Raw genomic sequence first — 16,445 nt, 5'->3', positions numbered from 1 at the left:
ATCGCGTTCTGTAGCACGTACAGGAATCGGGGAAGGGCCATCATCTTGAAGAGCACCGCTCTACCCAAAAGGGAGAGTGGTAGCATCTTTCACCTCGCCACATCCCCCTTAAATCGGGTCAGCAGGGGGCCCTGTTTTTGGCGTATCGCAACTTCGGGTCTAACGTCACATAAATGCCAAGATATCGGAATCCTACCGGTTCAATTTGTATCGGGCAGGAACTCTGGACTACCGCAGGATCTCCTCTAAGGACAAAGAGCACTGATTTCGACCAGTTAATTGTGAAACCAGAGTATCTCCCGAATATAGCGAGCACATCCACAAATCAGATCAGGGAATCCCTGGGAGTGGCGAGGTAAAGCAGGATATCGTCAGCGTACAGCTAGTTCTTGTACTCCCATTCCAGCGTCCAACGCAGCCCTCTAATCGACCGTTCCCACCGGACCCACGCCGCCAGTAGCTCAAGAGCCAAGGCAAAAAGAAGCGGGGACAAGGGACACCCCTGTCTCGTGCCTCTGCCCAAAAGGAAATCAGCAGATTTTAGATTGTTTGCCACAACCCTGGCGAGGGGATCTGCATACAAGAGACGGATCCAGTTAATGAACTCTGGGCCAAAGCCCATCTTCCTCAAAACTGCGAATAAGTAGGGCCACTCAACCCTGTCAAAGGCCATGGTGGCATCCAAAGTCACCAGTACCGGCGGCTCCTGTATCACCGGGACACTGCCCAATATACAGTGCAGCCTCCGTAGGTTACGGGCCGTATTTTGACGCAGCATGAAGCCAGATTGATCCGGGTGAACCAGGGTGGTGATGACTTTTGCTAGCCTCGTAGCCAAGAGCTTCGCCAGAACTTTAGGCTCAGCATTCAGCAGCGAAATGGGCCTATAGGAGGAGCATTGCGTCCTGGGCTTTCCCGCTTTATGAATAACAACAATATTCGCTACCCCCTGTTCATAGGGGAGCTGACCCCTCTCTTTACTCTCTACAAACATGGCCCGAAGAAACAGAACAAGCCTATTTGCACTCAGTTTATACAGCTCTATAGGGATGCCGTTCGGACTAGTGGCCTTCCCGGAATGGACTCCCCTGATGGCCTGCGCCACTTCATCATTCGTGAGAGGGGAATCTAAGTATTTCTGATCATCTTCCGATAGCGTGGGTATACGAATGTCATGTATCATAGCTGCGTTCTCTTCCTCTGTGTATACCCCAGCGGACGTATACACTTCACCATAATATTCCATGAACTCATTGGCTATAATTTGCGGGTCGGTTATCCTATCGGAATCACATTTCTGCAACTCCGGTACTAGCCTCGACGTCCACTCTCCCTTCTCCAGCCACGCTATCAGTTTACCTGCATTGTCATGTTCATATATCCTGCTCTGGGTGTGCGCGTGTTGTGATTTGGCCCTATCTCTAGCTAGGCCCCTATATTCATCCTGAAGGAGTTTCAACCGGTGTGTGCCCTCCGGGGTCACTTCCTTGGATACCTCAGTCTCCATCCTGATCACCTCTGCCTCCGCCCGGTCTACCTCGGCCCGACTTTTCCTCTTTTTCCCTGCGACCAATGATAAAACCTCCGCTCGAATAACAGTCCGATACGCCAGTTAGTTTGCAGGCCTGGTGGAACATAAACAGACATCAAAGTAACAGTTCTCCCTTCCCACTGTCCAGATATGCCGCTATATCTGCCTTGATGATCAGCCCATGTGGTCTGTATGGCCAGGGGAAAGGAGTTTTTCACTAAAATACCTGTTCCCCTAGACCCCGTAGTGAATCACGCATGTGCCACCAACTTATATCCCTCCTTGTTTAAGGCCATGCAACGATTACCAACTAGATGTGTCTCCTGCAGTAGCACTACATCTGGGGAATGTCGCCTAATCAACTGGTTCACCATTCCCCTCTTAATTTTATTCCTAAGACCATTCACATTCCAACTGAGCACATTTATCCCCAATCCTCTTCTAACAGTAGACATTATAGTGGTAAGGAATCAGTCCGATCATAGCTATGTCACCAGATGTAAAAAGAAAATGAAAACGAATTGCAAATATAACTGCACACAATACAATCCCAATACCGAAAAACCCCATTCCTCTCAACCCCCTCCCTGCACCCCTGCATATGGCTGTCGCCCATCCCCAACTAGAAGTGTGCCCGTCGCCCAAGTACTAACCTAAAAACTAACTAAAAGTAGTACACGGAAGGAGGGCCAATACCCCTGCCTCCCCAAACACATCTTCGAGTCCGGGGCAATCTACAGCAATTGTCAGTTAAGCGAGTCTAGTCAAATCGGCTGTGGAGCCACCCCACCCCCTGACATTACCATACTGCACATTGGTTTCCACCACGGCCCTATATATGCTTATTCCTGTTGTTCATCTTCTCCACCTCTGTCCTGGTCCTCCGGTTCGCTCGGGTTTCTGCAGTCCAACCAGTCCGACGCCACGTCAGGGTTATCAAAGAACCAGGCCTTCCCGTTGAGTTCCACCCGCAGGCGTGCCGGTAACATCATAGCGTATTTCAGTCCCTTGTCCCTGAGTTTCTTTTTCACTGGCAAGAAACTCTGTCGTTGTTTCTGTACCATCTGAGTAAAGTCCGGAAAAAAGGAGAACGTCGAATTTTCATACCGTAGGAGGGGTCCCTGCTCGTGCCGCCTGCAAGATCACATCTCTGTCTCAAAAATTCAGGACCCTCGCAATCATCGGGAGAAGGGGGGCCCCGGGCCTGGGCCTCCCCCCCCGGCACTCTGTGCGCACGCTAGACTGTGAAAAGGCTACACAGTCCCTTGAGCTTGAGGTGGTTTAGGACAATGTCTTCGACAAACAGATCCGGGGCTCGGCATTCAAGATTTCTCGGGCATTCCAAGAATGCGAATGTTGTTCCGCCTAGCCCTCCCCTCATATTCATCAAGTTTGCGATCCGTAAGGGTTCTTGAGGTCTTCAGGTCCCTTACTTCTTGCTGCAGCAATGCCACGTCATCGATCAGGCTGGCAGCCTTGATTTCAAGCGACTTGACTTTCTCACTCGCCTTAGTTAGATCCCCCCGTATCAAGTTTACCTCAATTGTGACCTTGTCCAATTTGTTATCTAAAACTTCCATTTTCTGGCCCAGAGACGCCTGGACCGCATTTATGGCTGCCATGACATCCGTCAGAGTTGGTTCAGTGGGAGGGCCTGTACCGTCCCGTCCCCCCACCGACTGAGCCCTCTTTATTTCTGTGGGGGACCCTTTAGGCATGGTATATCGGTATAACTTATTGGGTTGAATGTTTCTAGACCCCTTGGAGGATCTGGTCAAGGATCTTTCGGCTTCCGGCTTGGTCGCCATCTAAACGCCGTTACTTCGTCGCTGTCTGTCACTGTACAGAAGATTACACCCAAGGGCCAGGGTCTTAGGGCTCCCCGCGTGCCTTCCGGTCACTCTGAGTCTAGTCGCCGCGTCCCCAGGAGTCTCAGCAAGTCAATGCCCTGGTCTCCCAGCCAACCAGCAGGTGGGGCGAACTTCATGACCACTGGTCATCCAACCACACAATGGACAAATCACCAAACTCCAGCTCCTATACCTCCGCTCACAAAGCAAGTAGTTTGAGTCACCCGTCGAGCTACGGGGCTCAGAAACTGTAAAGGCCACTCTGTTCCAGGCGCTGCTCCATCCCCACAGCAGCTCGACCCCCAAAACCAGTATGTAGGACTAAAGGGTCTGCTGGGGGCTTCACTCTCATCGCGGTGCTAAGCGAATTTTCACAGCACCCTGTACCAGTATATGCAGGCAGGTCTCACCGCACCAGGGCAGAGCACGCCCGGTCAGGACACCTCCGGGGCTGCTCCACCCCCACTCTCCGTAGACCTCCCCTCCTAAACAAAGCGTCCTCATGGCCACTGCCGCTCAACATGCAGTGAGGATGATGGGCACCAGCCCCCCAGACCACCGGCTCTCATTGTCAGTTCCTCCGCATATGCGGGCAGTTCAGGGCAGGTATAGGAGCCTCAAGGGGGCCTGCATCATCAATCCACTCCCCACCGGGGCTTCAGTGTTTAGATCAGATTCCCCAGCTGCGCCACGGTCAATCTCTGCCGGCCTCCAGCTGCCGCCCGCAGTGCAGCGCCTCGTATTCGCGCAGGGTGGCTCCGCTCTCCAGCTCCACGGGGCAGTCCAGGCGAATCACTCAGTTCCAAGGCCTTTCCACAGCCGCACCGCCCCCTATGTGCATTCCGCTGGGCCCGCTACAGTCGCCGATAGGAGTCGAATAGGTTACGGGGCCGGACCGGTAACTTCCGGTGTACGGCCCGATGTTTGTGCATTCGGCGGCAGGCTCTCCACTCACTCGAGTCCCCGGCTCCAGGTGAAGGTAGGCCGCCGATTGTCGGATGGCGTAACTCCGGGGCCGAACACCGCAGGCGGGCCGGAGACAGGGCCGGGGACGTCGCTTCCTCTGCGTGTTCAGGGAGTGGGGTTGTGCTGCTGGATTTCTGCCAGGATATCGAGGCTGGAAAAGGAGCCGAGCTCTCATGCGGCCATCTTGGTCTCGCGCGTGGCTTCTCCCTGCAAATGGCAATTCTTAAGGAACGTGCACTATCGCAGGGAAAAAGCATTTTGGTTGTTGCCCCATATCCTGCCTTGAAGGCAGTGACGAAAGCCAGTGTACCGAATTCAAAGGCTTTGCACCCACGGTGGATACAATGGGCCACTTCCTTGACATCTCCGGATGTCACATTCATTTTTGATTCCTCTCTGCAGACTCAAGAGTTTTTGAAGTATGAATTCGTTCATCCTGCTCCTCTGACTATGCGGTCATTAGAGGATTTCCATTGTATCATTTACACTGACGGTTCAGCGCAAGCGGCCACTGGTTCAAAGCATGCATATTCTTCAGTCCGATGTCGTGCATACACAGACATTAGGGGACTGTACCGCCCAATTGGCAGAGCTTCGTGTTCTTGCTTGCATTGGAGTACGCAGATCCTGGTGTGACTACTCATCTTAAGTGACTCTTACTACTGTGTTCAATCATACAATGACAATTTATCCTTTTGGACTCAAAATGACTATCGTGACTCTAAAGGTCGCACTATAAAACATACAATGATCAGTGTTCGAGTGGCGGAGCTTAAAGAACGGCTCCCACTCGTCTTTGTAATTCATAGTCGTGGTCACCAGCGTGTTGGAGTTCACGCTGTTGGCAATAGTCTTGCCGATGAAGCCGCCAAGGCAGCAGTTACAGAATACTCAGTAGCAGCAGTTACACATTCCAAAAGTAAGATTGATGATGACAAATACTCTTATCATTTAAGTCCTGCTAAAGTTCCTTATGTGAGAATTAATGACGTTGGTGACAGGTTGATTCCCAACGCGGACCGCAGGCAAGCTTTGATTACAGCAGCTCACGAGGGCATGGCGTCAGCGCATGCCAGCGTGTCGGCTACTGTATCTCTCCTACAGCAGCGTTACTGGTGGCGCAGATTGTACAAACAGACGCGTGATTATGTCCTTCATTTTGACACTTGCCAGCAGATTAAACCTTCTACTGCTGCACGCCTACCCCAGACACAGTTGTACATATCTAATAAACCACTTGTGTGTGTTTATTTAGATCACTGCGGTCCTTTCTCCTCTGATACTGCATATAAGTACATCTTAGTTGCAGTTGATTCATGCACATGCTTTGTGTGGTTGTGGCTGCAACAGAGTGCTGATTCTCGAACTGTCGTAAGGGATTTGTGTGTCTTTGGTCCAAATGGAAGGTACCACATGCAAAAATTCCCACAGAGTCCATGTTTGCCTCTAAGGCATACAAGGATGCCTTGCGTTCATTGGGGGTCCAAGTCAAATTTTCGTCTCCATATCGTCCTGAGGGCAATAATGTTGTGGAGCGTATGAACCATGACTTAAAGCAAGCCTTGACAGCTAGGGTATTAGGTACAGGCCGGAACTGGCTCACCCACCTCAATAGCATTCAGCGTGCACTTAACAATCTCCCTAGAAGGTCTCTGGGTGGGCGGACCCCGTACGAAATGCTCTTCGGCATCAAAAATGTTTATTTCGGACCTTGAGGGTCTAGACATGGCAGCGGCGGCCACATCCTTTGACGTAGATGAACATTCTACTGTTTTACAGAACCTGCAAAAGACCAGAGAGAGTCTTGCGAAGGAATATTTGCCCTCCACATCAGATGCTGTGTTGCAGATTCCGGTAGTTGGCTGGCTACCCCAAGTTGGTGTACTGGTCCGTGAGAAGATTGAGAACAAGAAGGAATTCGGCCCCTCAAATCGTGCTCCAGTTCATGTGCGTGGCGTGAAGGGTACATGAACAGTAATTTTACCTCCACTTCCTGGTCGAAAGGAAAACAGGTACATCTCTATTGATAATGTTAAACTACACAGAGTGGCTGATTCTCCTTAGTATGACACCTGCAGTCTCTTGTCCAGCTATGGTGTGAAACTCTGATTTGGCTCAGACACCTGCTGCCAGACCTGATGTTGCCATTAAGATGACTACAGTTACAAATCCGTTATGAATCCTCCTACTGATGATCCTCTTGATGTTACTGAGTATGCTTATCCCACAGACTGATCTATGCCCGATTTAGAAACTTGTGTGGCTCATCAGTCAAGTTTTTCATTTGACACTAACTCTAACCACATCAAAGTCCCCTTCAAAAGTTTCGATTTTTGCTGTTTGGTTTAAAAGACATTTTTTAATTCCCCCCTGGACTTACATTTGGCTGGTGCTTTTTTATTTTTTTTATTCATGTCCATTGGATTTGTGGTGTATTTTTTCAGTTTTGTGAATGGACACTATGTTAAAGAACTACAATTAGACTAATTGCTGAAACTTAGGCATCCCACTCCTCATCACACAAAATAAAGAGGAACCAGACTTTTGTGAATATCACTGCTTGGCTCGTCTTAGATGGGATAGTGTGAGATGCTGTAAAACTTCAAATCCACGGACCCACAGAGGTTATTAAAATCCCTAATGGACTTCGTGTTTCAATGGGGATGTGGTTAAACAAAATATTCGCTCTGATGATTGGGACGTCCAAGCCATAGTTGCTCTGTTTTCTGATTTGAAATATTATGCTGCCTTTGATGCTGAAGATTTGTACTTAGATTCTGCTAATTATGCTGATTTGTACTGTTACCAACACTATGGCAATCACTTTCTGCACAAAGCAAACACATTTAGAAATGTGGTTAATTACGCACAGTGGGAACATTGTCCTGCTCCTGTTGAAGGCAGTTCAAAAACTCTTTTGAAAAAGTTTTCTTACTTTACTGATTTTAATCAATCAAATCCTGACGCATTTTATTTTAAGATGACTGAGCAGTCCTCTTCCAAAGTTAGACTTACCCACACAAAACTATTGTATTCGAAGTCCTTTATCGAGCATTTGGCTGTAAGGGGCTATGAGCTGTGGAGAGATACTATTGATCTTAAATCTGTTTGGGGTTCTAAAAGTTGCCAAGTGCAAGGCACTGAGGCTTTGCATAATGCATGTCTCATCCCGAACCATATGTTGTTTCTGAATTTGACTATTTCACAAACCACTTGCTTTGGATTGGCTACATTAAAAAAATTAAATGCTCCCTCTATTCCTGATTTAGGAGACTACTCTAATTGGAATAATCAGACCAGTAGGTCCCTTAGTGATTTACAGACTCTGTTACATAATTCATCCTTTAACATTTCCAGTTTGGATCCCAAAGGCTGGCTATTATGGCAAAATAGTGCAGATTCATGCCAGTATCGTTTTCTGGGTTTGTCACCTGGCTATACACAAGTTCGGGTTGACCCTCATTTTGCAAATGACCAATCTGTCACTACCTACTCTGTAGGCAAGCTATGTCCGTCCTGGCTCAAACATTCCACCCTAGCGTCCGTTAAACTCCATTTATCAAAATTGACTGACGCAGTTGACTTGAATGACTTTGTGAAATGTCCTGCAAAAGGCAGGTCCAAAAGATGAATTTCTGCAGTTTACCACGAAGTTTGGAAGCTGTCCCAAATTGAAGCTGCTTCTAGGTTACGTGCTATTGATCAAGCTAATTTAGAAAAAGTGCTTGCAATTGTAGATAATAGCATTAACACACTTTCTTCCCGAATTTGCACATTAGAAAATATTGTTTCTTCTGTTGTTGATATTGTGCAAGATGAAGTCTCAGTTTTGTACCATGTTCAAAATCAATTGCGTTCTATTATGCAGTTTGCATGGACTTTACAAACGTTAAAGGCCGGGAAGGTGCCTTGGGACTATATGAACACTTCTTCGCTATTTTTACCATTTAATCTGACTATTAAACAACAATTTATGTCAATGAAAGATGCCACGTTTTCACTTTTGCATATTGAAAAGTTAGATCCCTTACCATTTTCTGTGGCCGAGACAAATTCTGCAGTTTGGCTTATTCATGGGTGAATAACGCTTCCTTTCCCGCTGTTTAAATTTGAAGCATGCTTGAAACACTATGCCATCAGTAGATATGAACCATTAAGTAGTGCATATCTCCATGAAGTTTGGTCTCTTCCGTTCACCTATAGGTGTCTGAGGGAGGGAAAAGTTTATTTAAAAGGTGAAGATTGCACATCCACACTCGATCACTCATTGGTCTGTAGGAATATACAATTGCACGGTTCTTGCAACCAGGAAGCTCTGAATTTGGTCTGTATTTTAAAAGGTACACCCGCCCCAGCTATTACACCTTCTTTCACGTTATTAGCAAACGGTAGTTATTTATTATTAAAGAATGAAAATTGCTGTGGTATGCTGGCAAGAATTCCGTACAGTGTGACTGTTTCCCAACGTGTAGTCTGCTGTAAGAATGTACTGTTTCCTCCTCCACATGGGAAGCTCGATGTATCCATCTGGCCTTCTATTCCGACCTTGAAAGCAGAGTTCAACAAGATGAGTCGAATAAGAGTGCTTTTGTCTCAAAAGGAAATCGCCCTTACATCTGCCCGTGAAACATTCGTCCTTCACGTGGCTAATACATGTACTGAGGTACACGCTTTATTAAACACAGATCTCCCCCTGCTTTTTGGGGCTTTGATTCACCCAATCTTTAATTCCTCTTCGACTGAAGGCTTGGCACACTTTTTTAAAGTAGTAAGTTCTGGCCTTGTCACTGCATTCCAGACTATATTTGGTGTGATACCTCCCATTCTGTGCCCCACGACGGTCTGCCCCGGCTGCTCCTGCTTCGTAACCGGATGCTTGAATGCTATGGATCGCTACCTCTGGCGACTCTGAGTGTGGCGTATGGTTTATCTTTCCAGTTTTCGTATTTTACATGCATGCAGCCAGTTTTCCACTGTCTGCATTGCAGATTTGAATGGGCTCTGGATATATGTGTCTGAAACACGGTGTCTCCTAACCTGAATTATGATCTACTAATGAGTCCCTTAATTGCTCATGAACTAGATTGTTCTGGAGTCGGGATTATGGCCTGCGCAGCGGCTCATGGGGTCCTGGGCAATTGGAACATATGGACTGCAGCCCATGACTTTCTGGCACGCAGTTATCTCGAACGACACCCGAGTTGTCCACTGATGGTGCTAGAGGCTCCGGCTGTTGAGGAACATGTGTGTTCTTTTTCATTGCTGAATTGAATGGCTGAAATGTTCACTGATGAAAACGACTTCCTGTTGGAGGTGGTTGCAACGTACTGTGCCTATACGCTGTTGGATTGAAGGCGCGACTCTTTTAAGCTTCATAGACACGTGTTGGTATGATGGTCTGTTTGCCCTTCAATTTTTAACTTTTATTAACTCTAGAAGTTACATGTGTTTTGACAAATATACATCCCTGTTGGTTTTTACAATGGTTTTTGGTTATTCAGATTTTACTCCCAATTATCCACTTTGGCGAACTTTTGAACTTGGTTCTGTCTCATTCGAACTTGAACTCTGCGTTCTAAAAATTGTCCCCACTATTGTCTGTTCTCCGATCAAGGGAGGGTGTAGTGTGGGTTGGGCCTTGTTATTCACGCTGTTAAGTTAGCATAGGCTTATTAGAAGTTTAAACACCATTTTTTCCTTTTTGCTGCTTTTGCACGCAACACTGCATATAACTGTTGTAAGCTAGGCTGCGTGAAATGCTTCACATGAGACTGGCTTGTTTTCAGCATCCCTAGACTTACATTGTGACTCTAGTCTGCACACTGAGTGTTAAAGCCTCCAAGGTTATCATAACAAGGTAGCTGATCGGCTCACGTTTTAGCCATAACATATATGCAGCTGCAAGCCAACGTAATTCTGGCGCCTTTAATATCACACTGTAGGCATAATTTCAGGCACTTGAAAGAATTTCCGTTTCGAGAGAGAAAGAGCTTTTGCAGATCCTGATGTTATTCATCCCTGCTAATCTTAGAGGTATGGGGTCACCCAAACAAGCCTAAGAGACCTTCTATATTTTATAAAACATATTTCCTAGCCAGTGTGATTTACTAGGCGCTATAATACTTATTTTCGTCATCATTGTAATATGATTTCTCCTTTTGTGTTTTATGGAATTGTAACAATGCTGATCATATTATTTCTAATCATATGTCTGCTTATGTTAGCAAAGATACTGCATATTACAGCACGTCGTTAAAATAAATATTTTAACCTTTCTGTGTCTTTTTATTACTCCTGTTGTGGACTGGTATGAGAGTATAACGAAAGTGTTCTTGCTTCCCACCATTCCTGAGCATAACCTAAGTCGCATGTTCTGGGTTGTCTAATTATTGGTTCCTTTGCTATAGGACGAAGAGCTAATGTGACAGATGTCTAGGCACAAAGGTGAGTTTTTTGGTACACCACAATTCACTGAGGTCCTGGGTCTCTGTGCACAGTTCTGTGTAGGAGCAGAATCCCTGCAACAACACAAGCCAAGTTCACGCTTGAACTCGGATAATCCTTTAAACTACACGTTTTTGAGCATGCTTTCTGCTTTCTCAGCAGAACCCGGCCCCTGAGATTAAGACACTGCTACTTCAACAGCTTCCTGGGAACCAGATGGCACATACACCCGCTGCCTGTGGTACGAAGCCAGTTCTCGAGGAGTCGTGAAACAGCGAGTGCTTCCACTACAACACACAGCTGCAAGCCAGGGAACAACTTCACAAGCTCCCCCGAGTGCCTTTGCTCGCCCGTGATCAACTTAGCATCTGCAGACATGATGAACTTAAAAAAATGTGTGAAGTCAAGCGGCCCCTTCTCAAACAGGATACTTAAACAAGCAGCATCTGAGCTCACCCCCGAGTGCTTCCTCTGCCAGCAGGACACAGCCTTTAAGGGGCCAGAGAGAACGAGGAGAGGTTGCCGTTGCTCCACTTGGGATCATGCTTGATGGCGGCCCGTGCCTGCGGTGATGCGCGCGAGCAAGGTGGGCGGGCCTAATGAACAGGGTGGACACCAACAAACGCCGAGAATGCTTCATGAAAAGCCGGAGCAAGGCTCACAAAAAATGCAGTCAGGGTGGGCAGGGCCTAATGCTGACAGGGCAGACACCAACCCTGCTTCCAGAGAAGCCGGATAGAAAAGCAACATCAGTAGTTCTGGCCAAGGAGAAGCAGCGCATGCGCTTCAACGCAGGCGAGAACAAACAATTGGGGAATCTGCATTTAGATTATTCGTCAGATTGAGCATTACCAAAGAAAAGTTACTTGTTTGTTAATACCCTTGGCTGTCCTGGTGGATCGTGCATGGGTGCCCCTGTCTAGAGCAGCATTAATGAGTAAATGCAGATGTGTAAAAAGTTATTCTGTAATGCATTCATGATTATTAAAAAAAAATTCAAAAGTACATTAAGATGACTCTATAAAAGAGCCTCTGCGTGAACCCGAGTAGCCTCAAGTACATTTGCAATTCGGCGGTGACTTCCTTGTTAATTGAGCTGAAACTGTTTGACCTGCATAATTATTCGGTATCCATGTACGACTATACAGACATGTTTAATCTGCTTAATATTCATATTGTGTATCAACAAATGTCAGATGGTTTTACATAGCATTACTCACATATTCACCTTTATTCTTACAGGGACAAAACAGAAGAATTAATAGAACTTACAGATGAGCAAAGAAATGAACTTGTGAAAAAGGAAGGCAGTCGTCTCCAGAAAACTGCACACCGAGTCACATACTCCCCTCGTAAAGAAAAAGCACTCAAAATATACCTGGATGGAGCACCAAATAAGGATTTGTCTCAAGACTGACATCACTTGTAGCATTTTCAAGGGATTTTTAAATTTTAAATTAAAGAGGTTTACTACTACTGTGTGTAGTGACCCTTAATGCAGGACACTTATTAGGTGTGAATCTAAAACACCAGCACTGATTGGCGCGCAGTTTACCAATCAAACATTCAGCGACCAGTGGAGTCACTGCTTGACTTGGAATCATGTTGTGCACTATAGTCACATGTACTGTAAAGCTTAAAGGGATTCGCAATTAAGAATAAATAGACAATGAACGGCGAGGAGTTAAGAGGTGGACAGATATGCACATAGTAGCTTTGCAAGCTAGTCTCAAAAAGGATATGCTCCTATTAATAGTAAATGCTGCGTGAAGGTGAGAAATCCTTGTTTGTTTCACTGATACACACATAACCTCATGATCGATTTTGAAGACATGTATTGGCTTTGTGAATAAAGCAACAAACCGGGGATGATTACAAAAAAGGCTCATCAGAACCCAAGAAGAAAGCAAAATATACAAAAATAATATGAAAATGCGTATTATTACATCCGGTTTTAAATTAATTATTCAGAAAGGTTGTTTCACCTCTAAGGCTTTGGTGGCTCATTTTGCAGATTTTTCTGAAGTATTGTGTACATGGATGATTATGTTAAATTGTTAGCAAATATGGCAGAGTAATTTTACGCACCTTTATACGTGTGAAAGGAAAATTGCCCTTTTAAACTATTGTAACTGCAGCTTACTTTTGCCACGGAATTTCTTTAAACATATCAGCAATTGTGTACATTTTAAGTCTAGTTGCACATTTACGTTTTCATTTCCTCCGTTTAATTAGGCTGGGACTTTTGAGTTCTATTTTCCTTCATCGAAATTGTCATGGTTCAGCTGCTTATTTGTGTACATTTCGTTTTGAAAAAAACTATATTTTAAGTTTGGATAATGTTATTTGCTTCGGCGAGACCGTTTTAAACATTTGGTATAGTTAATTCTTGGGTATATGCAGTTAATTCTTTTGAGCGATTTTTAATACCAAGTAATATGATGTTGCTGGTTGGTCAGGTTCGATTTGGTTCATAGATTGATCCAGTCAATTTAATCAATAAGACTATTGGAAACCACCCTATTTGTTTCCACTTTGCTATAAAATGATCTATTGAACATAATTCTGCATAATTTTTTGGAAACCATCTAATTTATAACGATCAATAAAAGATTTTTGGTATTTTTTTCATGCCAGATGCTGTTTACAACAATGAACATGCCAATAAAACATTTGTTCATTCTGTGATTCTTTTCATCTTGAAAAACGTGTGAACCTTGGATCTAAATGCTCGTTTTTTTAATCATGTTTTCTCGCAACCCTACCCCATTACTTTCAACACTTGCCTTTTTCGCTTGATCTGTGAGTGTTTTCATTAGAACCAAGATGCCAATGAACACGATAAGATTTTTATTTGATCACCGTTAATAGACATAATTGACCTTATCTGACTCACCCTGCTTTTCAAATCTATAAGCTTTGTATTATTATAATTTATTGCCCTGTAGGTTTTTTATGCAGTTCTGTTTGCTTTACAAATGTGCAGACTCAGTCTGGCAGATCAGTTCATGGGGTGCGCTCTTGTCTTGATTGATTTAAGTAGATTTAGACATTAGGGCAGGGGCCTCCACTAAGACAGGGGAGCAGCGCCCCACTGCCTTTCAGCGTGGCAAAAAAGGAAAAATAAAATGATAAAGCACTGTTATTATCATTATATTTTTCTGTGCTGGGGCAGTTTTGTGGAGCGGGCAAGGATGCGTAGTTGGGAAGGGTGGTGATACCCTCATTTGCATGGTATTCACCCAGGCTGCATTACAACCTGGGTGGAGAACGTGCCGAGGCTCCCATTCCCCATCTGAGTGCTGAACCACGGCGCTCAGACCTATCGCAACACTACATTGCAGAGTTGGGATTGGCTTGGGGGAGCATATTCTGCGTTCTATTCTAACAGAAGCCAGGAAGAGGACAATTAAGAGGCGGCAGCTGGCAGGTAAGTGTTCTTTATTTTAAGGGAGGGGATCAGAACCATTGGGACAGTGGAAGCCACATATAAAGCCAACAAATAGTTTCAAATGAGGCACTAGGGGAGGGTTATGCTGATTTCAAGTCCAAAGAATGTATTTGTCCAATGAGCACCTGATCACCTTAGATATTTGGGGAGACCTGACCGGAAGATTGAGAGCCATGTGACTCCTGAGGAAAGAAACTCATGTCCCCCAGGTGTGGTGTCGAGAGATTATTAGAAGATTTCCACTCTGAGAACTAAGTTTTAAAAGTTCTCCTGAGAGCCCGAATACAAAAACTTTGCATAGGTGCCGGCAATACAACTTGTGGGGACATACTAAAAGTAGGGTGACCAACCGTCCGTAAATTTCACGGGCAGTCCGTAATTTCGGCCGTCTGACCGTTGTCCGTGAAGGATTCTTTAACGGACGCCATTTGTCCGTCATTTTAACAGGGCACCGGTTGCCCCACCCTAAAGCCGGCACAGCTTGCACCCACCTCCCTTCTTCACTCCGATGCTGCACCAAAGCTCCTCAGATACTCAGCAGCATTGGAGAGGCACAGCGGGATGGCAACCCTCACACCTCCAGCCCTTGATGACCTGTTAAGAGGTGCTTCGAAGGTGACTGAGAGGGAGGGGCTGCAGGTTCAGGAGCAGTGACATCTATTCACATGGAAACAGCCCTGAATGCATCATGTCTCTGCTATTTAGAGGGGGGCTCACACATTCCATTTCTACCCAGGGCCCCAAACATCCTAGACTCGGCCAGATTACACCCCTGATTACACCGAGGCAGCACGTGCTTCTCTTCACCGAGCTTAATTACTGTCACTAAATTGTATACATGGATAATGAGAGAGGATGGAGGGATTGATGAGTGAGGGGAAGGATGGAGAGAAAATGTAAATAGCTGGATGTATGGGTGGAAGGGTAGCTGGATGATGGATGAGGGGAAAGATGGATGAGGTGAAGGATGATGGATGAGGAGAAGGATGAATGGATGGATGGGTGGAGGGGAAGGATGGATGGATGAGGGGAAGGATAAAGGGTTGGGATGGATGGATGGATGGGTGAGGGGAAGGATGGATGATGGATGGAAGGATGGATGATGGATGAAATGAAGGATGGATGAGGGGAAGGATGGATGGATGAGGGGAATGATGGATGAAAGGAAGGATGGATGAGGTGATGGATGATGGATGAACGAAAGGAAGAATGGATGAGGGGAAGAATGGATGGATGAGGGGAAGGATGGATGGATGAGGGGAAGGAAGGATGGATGGATGAGGGGAAGGAAGGATGGATGGATGAGGGGAAGGAAGGATGGATGGATGAGGGGAAGGGTGGATGCAAGGATGATGAGGGGGTGGGTAAAAGGATGGATGGGTGGATGGATGGATGGATGAAGAGGGAGTGGATGGATGATGTGGGGAAGGAAGGATGGATGGATGAGGGGAAGAATGGATGAGGGGAAGGATGGATGGATGGATGAGGGGAAGGATGGATGAGGGGATGGATGGGTGGGTGAAAGGATGGATGGATGGATGGATGATGAGGGGATGGATGGATGGATTAGGGGAAGGATGGATGAGGGGAAGGAAGGATGAATGGATGAGGGGAAGGATGGATGGATGAGGGGATGGATAGATGGATGGATGAGGGGAAGGATGGATGGTTGAGGGGAAGGATGGATGGATGGATGAGGGGAAGGATGGATGATGAGGGGAAGGATGGATGGATGATGAGGGAATGGATGGATGATGAGGGGAAGGAAGGATGGATGGATGGATGATGAGGGAATGGATGGATGATGAGGGGAAGGATGGATGGATGATGAGGGAATGGATGGATGGATGATGAGGGGGTGGGTGAAAGGATGGATGATGAGGGGAAGGATGATGAGGGGGTGGGTAAAAGGATGGATGGATTGATGATGAGGGGAAGGATGGATGGATGAGTGGAAGGATGGATGGATGATGAGGGAGATGGATGGATGATGAGGGAGATGGATGGATGATGAGGGGAAGGATGGATGATTAGTGGGTGAAAAGATGGATGGATGGAGAGTGGGTGGGTAAAAGGATGGATGGATGATGGGTGGGTGAAAGGATGGATGGATGATGAGTGGGTGGGTGAAAGGATGGATGGATGGATGCGTGGGTGGGTGGATGGTGGGTGGGTAAAAGGATGGATCAGTGGATTGGATGGT

General features: G+C 46.1%; 1 protein-coding gene across 4 annotated transcripts in view; it reads left to right on the top strand.

Annotated features, from left to right (window-relative positions):
* The window catches only part of USP47 (ubiquitin specific peptidase 47), a 1,403,284-nt gene extending 1,389,805 nt beyond the window's left edge, over window positions 1-13,479 (top strand). For all 4 annotated transcript variants that reach the window (XM_078680933.1, XM_078680934.1, XM_078680932.1 and 1 more), the window contains one exon: window positions 12,034-13,479. In XM_078680933.1, coding sequence (XP_078537059.1) covers window positions 12,034-12,208 — 175 coding nt within the window. In that variant the 3' untranslated portion in view covers window positions 12,209-13,479. The remainder of the gene's footprint in view (window positions 1-12,033) is intronic.
* The last annotated feature ends 2,966 nt before the right edge of the window (window positions 13,480-16,445 follow it).

The sequence above is a fragment of the Lissotriton helveticus genome, chromosome 3_1, assembly GCF_964261635.1.
Source record: "Lissotriton helveticus chromosome 3_1, aLisHel1.1, whole genome shotgun sequence".
Classification (NCBI taxonomy): domain Eukaryota; kingdom Metazoa; phylum Chordata; class Amphibia; order Caudata; family Salamandridae; genus Lissotriton; species Lissotriton helveticus.
The sequence above is the reverse complement of the archived record's forward strand: the minus strand, read 5'-3'. Positions and strand labels throughout refer to the sequence as shown.